General features: G+C 34.2%; 1 protein-coding gene across 1 annotated transcript; it reads left to right on the top strand.

The window, feature by feature from the left end:
- The first annotated feature begins 5367 nt into the window (after positions 1-5367).
- On the top strand, positions 5368-10449 carry LOC143603456 (uncharacterized). Its single transcript, XM_077080239.1, has 12 exons — positions 5368-5515; positions 5601-5774; positions 6810-7013; positions 7089-7267; positions 7346-7469; positions 7547-7741; positions 7835-7882; positions 7974-9242; positions 9315-9434; positions 9523-9596; positions 9667-9718; positions 9824-10449. The coding sequence occupies exons 2-12, from the start codon at positions 5667-5669 to the stop codon at positions 10046-10048; spliced, it is 2598 nt and encodes an 865-aa protein (XP_076936354.1). The 5' UTR covers positions 5368-5515; positions 5601-5666; the 3' UTR covers positions 10049-10449.
- Positions 10450-10862: the final 413 nt, after the last annotated feature.

Raw genomic sequence — 10862 nt, 5'->3', positions numbered from 1 at the left:
TTTTCAAAGTTCTTTTCGTTCCCGTGCAATTCTTCCTTTTTAATTGATCTTCTTTTAAGGCTTCGTTTTGCGCAATGAGAATTTGTTCGATAAGGCTATTCTAGACAATCATTCCAAGTGCTCGTACTCTTAGGGGTTTAATTCTTTCCTTCTGACTTAATGCATCAGATACTATATTGGCCTTACCCGGATGGTATTTACTTTCACAATCATAGTCATTTAACAGTTCTACCCATCTTCTCTGCCTCATGTCCAGCTCTTTCTGATCAAATATGTGTTGTAGGCTTTTGTGGTCCATATAAATGGTACATTTGGTGCCATACAAGCAGTGTCTCCAGATTTTCAATGCAAAAATAACTGCTCTCAATTCCCAATCATGAGGTGTATAGTTCTTCTCAGGTACTTTTAATTGTCGGGAGGCATATGCTATTACTTTCTTCCGTTGCATCAATACGCATCCTAAACCTTTACGAGCTGTGTCACAATAGACTACCAAGTCATCAGTTCCATCTGGAAGACTTAATATTGGAGCTTCACATAACGTTTGTTTTAACGTTTGGAAGGCCATTTCTTGTTCTTCTCCCCAGTCATATGTTCGATCTTTCTAAGATAGGAGGGTTAAAGGTTGGGAAATGCTTGAAAAGTTTTCAATAAATCGTCGGTAATACCCGGCTAATCCCAAAAATTGGCGAATTTCTTTTGGTGATTAAGGTACTTTCCAATTTTCAATAATCTCAATTTTACTGGGGTCTACTTGGATTCCTTGTTGATTCACAATGTATCTAAATATTGTACTTCTTGTAACCAGAATTCACATTTGGACAATTTGGCGTATAACTTTTCTTGTCTCAATAATTCCAAGATTACCCGCAAATGTTGTTCATGTTCCTCCTTACTTTTCGAATATATCAAGATGTCCTTGATAAACACTATCACGAATTTGTCAAGGTGGGGTTTGCAAACCCGGTTTGTGAGATCCATAAATACTGCAGGTGCATTGGTCAATTCAAACGGCATAACAAAAAATTCATAGCGACCGTACCGAGTTTGGAAGGCTGTTATTGGGATATATCCTGATCTGAAGTGTTACTCTTTGTAATAGAATACATTATGAATAACATCGGTTATGTTAATAAATTAAATAACCAAACCTAATTGTTTAGGGATCAATCTACAACACTATCATTGTCGATTGCATGGCGTATAAAAATGATGTTTAAAATCTAGATCGTAAAATGATACATCATTGCATGTAATAATGATCCTTAGAATAAGCTAATGCATGACGTAAGTTACTCAAATGTTTTTCATTTGAACCGATAATTAGAGATCCATTAATAACAAACATTGTATATTGGTTATGCGATACAGATAACTTACCTAAATATGGCATGCATATATCATATATGCATCATTGTCTTGATTAACTATAAGGATACGGTAAAATTATGAGCACTAGTATTATATTCCAAGACCTATCTTAGTAATTATAGATAAACTCACTTGGCAATATATCATCTATGAAACATGGTATGCACATTTATGTTCAATCATTAGTGATACAACTATTTACCGTATTCTATCCTGATTTTAAGTGTTAATCTTTGTTAAGGAATACACTATCAACATTCATATTCACGATTTGTATTTTGTTTAAAGACCATGATTATATGATAGTTTTCTATAGTGGTACAATAATTTGCAACATTATATCCTTATTTTAAGTGTTAATCTTTGTCAACGAATACAATATCAACATCCATATTCACATTTTGTTTTTTGTTTAAGGACTGTGATTACATGATAGTTTTCCATGAGCTTTGTCATTCTATATAATATTGGAAAGCCTCATAAACAATAATTAACCACTAATCCCAAAAACCACTTGCTTACTCATCAAGTCAACTTTACTTCTTAGTCACCACCTTTACAAATGTGGCTCAACTATCACATCTCAAACTTAAAACTTTATAACACTATCATACAAGCACTTACATAAATTTGGATTATTGTTAAAAGTTAAAACCATATCAATAAAAATCCAAGTTGATCTTAAAAAAATATAAGGCCCTGAACCCTGGCGTCCTACTTAACGTTGGATTTACTCATAAACTCAATTTAATACATCGGAAATGCATTCAATTTGCCACTGAAACTAACACTTTTACATAATAAACATCTTTCTCTAACTAGCCTTCAATATGGATAGCATCGCACACACTTCAAGCTCGCCACATCCGTCTACTTTACATGCATGCATACAAAAAAAAGCTACACTCTTAGTGAATTCTAGCTTACATGACCAATAGCTCTTCTTTTCATTCTTCCATAAAATACGATTCATAGTAAAATGAGATCTTTCATATATTTATACATAACTTAACATTACTCATTCATTATATACTTGTTCTATGTCTGTCTATCAATCAATCCATAACTAGATTCATACATGCTTGCTCATAACCGAGCCTTCTATGTTTGCTCATAACCTAACCTTCTATGCTTGCTCATAATCGAGCCTCCTATGCTTTCTCATAACCGAGCCTCATACTCATGCTCATAACCAAGACGTTTATGCTTTCTCATAACTGAGGTGTCTATACTTGCTCATAACCGAGCCATTTATGCTTGCTCATAACCGAGCTATTTGAGGTTCGAGGGATTTGTCATCCTAACTTGTTGTACATGCATGAGGAGACTCTACACATGATCACGTACTCATACTTTTACAATTAATAAGCATACAAATAGACATTCTATCATATCAACATTCTTCACAAGTACTAATAGGGCTTACTCCCTAACTCTTTTTGTTCTATCAACTAACATACGAACATATATATTAAATAAGTGACATATAAACACGTTCTTTCAAGATATACATTACTAATTAAATCACATATATCAATTCTTTCATATGCACAAATCAATTTTCCAAAACACAACTCAATCTCAAAACATAATATAATTGGAACATAATCGATTACGTTAATTGTAGATGGAGAAGAGGCGACATGGGAGAGGGAGGCGACAACTATGGGGGTGAAGGAAGGGGCGGTGACGGTGGGGGTGGAGGAGAGAGGGGGTGGCGGTGAGGGTGGAGGGGGGGGGGGAACCGGTGGTCGTGTGCTACAACATATAAATTTTGTTTGAATTCTGAAGAAGAGGTCAAAAGTCACTAGTCCATGTCTTCTAGGATAAGATAAAGCATATAAATTCTCTTGATGAAATGTTTTCTAAAAAAAAACACAGTACATACAAAAGAAATGGAAAAGAGCTTTTAGAGAAAAACAAACACCACCTTATATTTTGGTCATATTTGCAGTTAACATAAAAAACTGGAGTTACATAACAAAAGTAAAAAGGTTGCATACAAGAATGTAAAGAGAGTTTTTTCTTTTAGTTTTCTTTAACTATTAGATCGATTAATGTGGTGAGACAAACATATGAAATGTATAAGAATGTCACACGATCGGATATGCTAGTGAATTAAATAACAAAAATTATCATATGACTTAAAGTAAATTAGAAAAGAAACATATTTATCGTTAGAAATTTAACTGGATAAAGATGTATCATTTTATGACACGAATAATGTTCTAGAAGAAAACATCTCAAACTAATAACAAAGCTTTCATGATAAAATTTATAAAAAATTACTCCCACCAAATTACAAGATTCATTTAGGGATGACATCAACCCCGAACTCAATGTAAATATTTAAACATGAAACCTCTAAGACGGGTATATGGTCGAGTAATTGGGTATAAGACTGAGTTTGAAATTACCTTTGAATTTTTTTTTCACATGTATATGATGGAAATGGTACATGGTGATATGCCCGTTTGCCGATTCAATTACCGCATAACATACACTGTTTACTAGACTATATAATCGAAACAATTTTCTTTCTTTCTTGTATTTATTTGAAGTATATACAATATACATCCCCGATTATATTCTTAAGTTCTACCAAATTGATTTATTTTAAGTATATACAATACATGCTATATCTTGTTTTTTAAGTACGGTATATAATATACCTGAAACTCATGGAAATGTCTGGTACCCGACAAGTGATTGCATGACAGATACCATACAAGTTTTGGATCAAGAATAAAACAAACTTTTATTATCAGTTATAGAGTTAGGATTATCTAAACCTGTCTAGAACTCGGCCCATTTTCAATTTCTCATCCCTAGATGAGTAGTTTCATTGTTAAGATAACTTCTTAGAAGGGTTTTATATTTAATAAGGTGAAACCAAAGGGGATAAAGTGCTAGAGATAACTAACCCAAGGGTCAAAAATGCCAAACATTGTTGACCATTTGACGGCCGATTTTGAATTTACTGAATTCCTAACCATACCTGGATGTTCACACTTGAGACAATAAGTGGATTCCCAAAATAGCAATTATACCCGTTTTGGAATGTTTTTTAATTTAATGAAAAAATAAAAATATTCGCGCATTTCTTTTTATTTTACTTTCTTTATTTCAGTGAACCACCTTTTTTATAATTAGCATTTATGTATTTTATAATATTTTAAATATATAATAAGCACTAGTAATAAATGTAAATATTTTCTGTCGACATTTTGTATTCAATGTCCATGAACCATATCTTGTTACGTGATTATATATAATGAAATCTCTTTCAAGGAAATTCGTGGGTCGAGTCCCCGTAATAGACAGTGGTATAGATTTAAAAATAGAATTTGATGATATGTTATGTTACACCAATTCAAAAATAACATATCATATAATATAATATATGACATCTATAGATTACAATCTAACATAAAAGGATCCAATTACAATAAAGAGACAGGTAAGTGGGCAACAAAAATAATATATCACATAATATAACATATGACATCTGTCATAACATATGACATTCAAAAATAAGATATCACATAATATAACATATGACATCTGTCATAACATATGACATATCATACTTTGAATCGGCAAACGTAATATTATACGGTACATGAACCAATTTGAAAGCTTATCTCAAACCACAATTTCTTTACGCAATTGCAAAAAATAGGACAACAATTTCAAATTTCCAACCAAACCCGCAAATTCTCAACCGACATACTAAAACACCCGATTTTATAAAACATTCGTCGAATATTATAAACCGTCACATATATTTTTAATATTTTTTTAAAAAGGTTTCAAAAAAAGAGAATAATTTATGACCAAATCTTGCTCCAAAAGGTAGTCTAATAATAACTTTATAGATCATTTAATCAAGTAAAAAAAGTTTCATACCACAAATTTTAAAAAGTTAAATTTTTATAAAATGACAAAAATGCCCCTGATTCTTTTTCGGGTATAAATACCCCATTGTTAACAGCACAGTAGGCACCACCACTTGTTCTCTTTCAAAATGTCCTAAAAACAAGCCCTAATTCCCAATTTGTTAATTCTCAATTCCCATGAATCAACTCATGTTTTACAGTTTTAGCTTCTTTCTGTAGCAATTCAACTGTTTTCATTGCTCTAGGTAATATCTCACACACTTTGTAAAGCTTTTAAACCTAAATTCAACTGTTAAGTTTGGTTTTTAACTTATTTTTTGTGTGTTGCAGTGAATTTTGATAGGGTTTAAGTTCGTACGAGTAAATTGAGGTCGATCGGAGTTGGATAATTACGGAATGGGCTCGTCGGATCCGGACTTCGAGCATAGGCGACAGCTTAAGGTGGCAGGGGAGCTGCTTTCCGAGCCACCGGCTTCTGTCGATGACCTGCTTCATATTCTGGATGTAAGCCCTCGGATTTTAAGTTGATAGTTGTGGTCAATTTCATACGTGCATGTTGTTTGCTTGCTAATTGGATGTTTATAATTGCGTTTTCGCGTTTCGGTTATGTGGAATTTGGATTCGTATGGTGACAGGCTGTGATTTAGATTGTGTATTAGTTATGGAATTAAGTGTAAATTTGTTAAAATAAATGTGTTACATGTGGGAATAGATTATAACAAAGATCGTTGTGATTCCAAAGACTAGTGAGGCTGGTGTGCGGTATTTGATAATGTTAAAGAGTGGTTAGGCTGTGTGTTGTGGAGGGGCTTTTCCGTTCATCTCCATAAAGCCACGTTGTTATATATATATGTGTGTGTGTGTGTGAGAGAGAGAGAGAGAGAGAGAGAGAGAGAGCAAAATAACCTGGTCCCAGCCTTTCCCTAAGCTGCCCCTCCGTTATCAGGTTTCCGGATCCCCTAACGCCGCCCCGGCGCGGTGTTGGGTGCGGAAAAGCCCCTGATGCAGGGAGTCTTAAAGGCTAATGAATGCTTATCTATGTTATTGGATGTAATTGGATTTAAGGTAACTGTGTGATACAAGATTAAGCTGATCGCTGGTTTATGATATCATGGATTGTACATGTTAATTGTCATTTTACTTTACTGTTTTGTAGAATTTGGATCCGGGTAATATGTGAGTGATGATTTATCTGGCTTAATGATCTGAATTGAAAATTTGAAATGAATTATGATGTCTATATGATATGTCTTTATGTGCATTCATCTGGATTTTGTAGAAGTCTGATGACAGGCTGTAATTTAGAATCTGCATTACTTATGAAATGAAACTTAAATTTATCAAAATTAATGTGTTACATGTGAAAATAGATAATGACGTTCGTGCGCGATATTCGATCAAGTTTAGAGTAGTTAAAGGCTAATGAATGCGTATCTGTGTTATTAGATATAATTAGATTGAACGTTGACTGTGTGATACGAGATTTTAGAACTTGAGTTTTGCGATTTTGATTGGTTTTTATATGATTATTCGTTTCAGCAATTAGATAAACTTCTGCAAATGGTGGAGCAATCACCTAAAGAGATAATGAAAGAAGCACTTGTTCCATCAACGAGGGCTTTGGTTAGTGGAAGTCTTCTAGAACATCCAAATATGGACGTGAGAGTTTCAGTAGCTTCCTGCCTCTGTGAATTAACAAAAATTACAGCACCCGAACAACCGTATTGTGATGAAGAAATGAGGGTACATCAACTCAAACATTAAACTATTCCATGATGTCTTGTTTTTGGCATTTATAATTTTGTTCTATTTCTACAGGGTGTTTTCAGATGTATTGTTTCTGTCTTAGATAATCTATCAGACAAATCATGCCGATATTTTGATAAGATGGTCGCGATTCTTGACAATGTTGCCAAAGTTAGGGCATGTGCCCTAATGCTTGATATTGATAATGAGTTGGTTGTTAGATTGTTTGAACACTTTCTGAATTCAGTAAGGTATGATATGATATTTGTCGTTTTTGCAGCTGTTACAATATATAAGTCTATAACGTGTTGCTTGTTTTTCATTTTCAGGGACCATCATCGCAAGAATGTGTGTTCATTAATGGCAGACATTATGGTAGTTGTTCTGTTAGAAAGTGAAGAGATTTCACCTGTTATACTCAGAACGCTATTCGCAAGCGTTAAAAACAACGTGGTATGAGATATATAATATCAGTTATCATGTGAAAAAAAATAAAAGCATTTTGTAATAAACTACTTTCCTCTATGTAGGGCGTATTACCGGTGGCGAGAAAGTTAGGAGAAGAAGTATTCATACGGTGTGCAGATAAGCTTAGACCTTACATTGATAAAACAGTGGCCACGCTGGGCGGTTTGTTAGTTGACTACAGTCCATTGTTGACTTCTATACTTGACGGGGAAGCCAATTTGGAGCATAAAGATGAGAGTGCTTCCGTGCAGTCAAATGTATAATTTTAAAAAAGAAAAAACCCTTCTCCCTATTTTATTGATATTATATATACATATATAGCATATTCACTTGTTTTGTTTTTTGTACAGGTTTTCGATACTCCACAGTCAACCGTACCATTAGATGATGCAACTCAGGTATGAAATTTCATATTTGACTTTTTTGATAGTTTGTTATCATATGCTTTATTAAATCATATTTATAAAATGACAAACATTTCTCATTTAGGTTAACACAAGGGAAGAAATGGTAACTGAGAAAGCAGGAAATGTAAGTGACACACAGCTAATGGTGGTGGAGGGAGCTGTTGACCAATCCGTGTCTAGTTTGACAAGCAAGTTAGATACCACTAATTCAAATGTAGCATCAAAACCTGATACAACAGAATCAGTCAAACCTGTTGTTTCTGAAACTGTTCATGGGGAGAATGTAACTGAAAAAGGTCCTGAAATTGTGGTTCCGGCTCAAAAACCGTTAGAAGAAAGTGAGGTCACAAATGCTGCATCACAAAGTGGCAGCCAAGAAGATTCTCAAATCAAGATCCGAATCAAAAAAGGCACCCGATCAAAGAAAAAGAGCTCGAATCAACATGGACCACCATCAACAGTTCCTGTGTTGACCACAGTAAATGAAGGGACGGTTGACCAAGAAATGAAGTCACCTAAACGGGCAAGAAAGAAGACACCAAAGGCAGAGGAAAACAAACCTTCGGTTAATACTGGTTCAGATGTGGAACCGGTTAAGAGTCCACAGTCAAAGCCAGCGAAAAGGTCAAGAAAAAAGATCAGTGGTGACGATTCAATGGCTAAGAAACCTAAACTATCTGGTAAGAAAGCATTGGAGTCGAAAACACCACAAAAATTTAAGAAAGTGGCTGACACTGGTGATTCAGAGGTTAAACCTGCAAAATGGCCCGCTAAGAAAGATAATGAAACTGATTCAGATGGTAAATTACTTAAACCATCTGTTAAAAGGAGGCCGAGAAGTAAGGTGATAACTAAGCCTCGTGAAGATGTTGCAAACAGAAACGAAGATACTGATTCAGACAACACACCACTGAAACAGTCTGTTAAAACGGCTCTGAAAGTTAAGGTCAAAACTAAGCCCAGTGAGGATGCGTCAAACAATGAAGAGACCGAATCAGATAACACACCGCTGAAACAAGCAGTTAGAAAGGGTCAGAGAAGTAAGGTAATAGTAACTAACCCGAGTGAAGATTTTGCTAATGAAGAAACCGAATCTGACAACACACCACTGAAACAGTCTGAAAATAAAGGGAAAGAAATGGATTCAGACCCAAAACCAGTTAACTTGTCTGAAAATATAGATGACGAGGAGACTGATTCTGACAACATACCGCTTAAGTTGACTGCCAAACGAGTCAACAAAAGTGGTTCTTCTATGGTTAAATCATCCAAAATCAAAGATAGCAAGAAGCAGGGACGTGGTAAAACCATTCAGAAGGATCAAACAAAATCTTTATCTGGAGTTGTCGACGTAAGAATATTATAATATGAGTATTCTATTCCTTTTATGAAAATTATAATTATTTACCTTTTTGATTCATAGGGTTTGGACGTTCCTCTAAAATCAGTGCTAAAAAAGGCTACTAAAGGAAAAGAGAAAGAGAAATCGGAGGGAGCGCGTTCTGCTGGTTCCAAAAGGAAACGTTCAGTTACTAAAAAGAAAGTAAGTATTCCTAATTTGTTTCTCATAGGCACTAGGATAGACTTTTAGTAAATATCTGATTATTTTTATTATTGTTATCGTTTCATAGGTAACAAAGACTATAAAGTATGACGCTAGCTTGGTTGATCAAAAAGTCAAAGTTTGGTGGCCTGATGATAAGATGTAAGCGCCTCTCTTAACGAATTTAAACTTCCTTCCATGCATTATTGCTGATATTAATCCTTGAGTGCAGGTATTATGAAGGTGTTGTTGAATCCTATGATTCTGCAGAAAAGAAGCACAAGGTTTTTTTTCAGTACTTATTATATACTTGCTTTCTAAAAGTTAAAAGTTACCTTTTGTCAGTCATAACTACTAACTTGTGTTTTTAATGTTGATATGAAAAACAGGTTTTGTATTTGGATGGTGAAACAGAAACCTTGAATTTGAAAAAGGAAAAATGGGAACTTATAAAAGAATATTCTACACCAGTTGAGGAGGTTGTAGTTGCTATTGAAGCTAAACATACTGATATCATTCCTGAAATGTATGCATTACCTATAATTAATCTTTTTTCTAGTTATGTATTTACATTACAACCATGTTTCTCAAACTTAATAACTTTGGTCTTTTAAACAGAGGCGGTAACTTGGAAAATGAAAACAAAGCGAACACCGAAGAAGTCAAGTCAAAAGAGAAAGGTGACAAGAAACAAACACCGAAAAAGATGGTGTACTCTAGGGGCAGAAAAGGAAACAAAAGTAACGCTAAATCAGGTGATGTTAGTGTGAAAGAACCTAAGAGTGTTGCTGCTGCTGAAAAACAAGAAAGTGAAAAGGGGAAGTCAACTGCGAGTCAGCAGATCGGGCCAGAGAGTGAAGAGAAGAAGCAGGATGTGAATTAAGTGGGGATGGGTCTGTACCAGATGGTGAAGATGATAGATTTTGGTAGTGGTTAGTGATTAAGTTGGTTGGTTGGTAGAATCTGTTGTCTTTTGTTTTATTGTAAGTTGGTTGGTAGAAGCTGCTGTCTTTTCTTTTATGAATAGTTTATGGTTTAAAATATTTTGGTTTTTTCAATTCTTCTTGCATATTGTGGTGTTGACAATGTAAATGAAAAACTGCAAAACAGCCTTAAGTTAATGGTATTTTGAAAAGATAACATGTGACTTTATACTATTGGATAATGGCATAACTGAGAATCATTTATCTTCACTTTTACCTTATATGTAGATATGTTAATGAAACATAGTATATACATCTCTAATATTTAAATCATTGTATTTTATTAAGATTCAATAAAAAGGGTTGTTTGGCACCTTAGCATATGAAGAATCTTGGGCTGGTTCTGACGAAATTCGTTATATAAAACGGCCCAATATTAAGTCAGAAATCAGAAGTACTAAAATTCCTGACCGGAATTCTAAATTCTAAGATTTGTTAACCCTTT

This window comes from Bidens hawaiensis, unplaced genomic scaffold (genome assembly GCF_021521415.1).
Source record: "Bidens hawaiensis isolate Kalapana, Puna unplaced genomic scaffold, B.hawaiensis_p1.1 tig00061687_1, whole genome shotgun sequence".
NCBI classification, from domain to species: Eukaryota; Viridiplantae; Streptophyta; class Magnoliopsida; order Asterales; family Asteraceae; genus Bidens; species Bidens hawaiensis.
The sequence above is the reverse complement of the archived record's forward strand: the minus strand, read 5'-3'. Positions and strand labels throughout refer to the sequence as shown.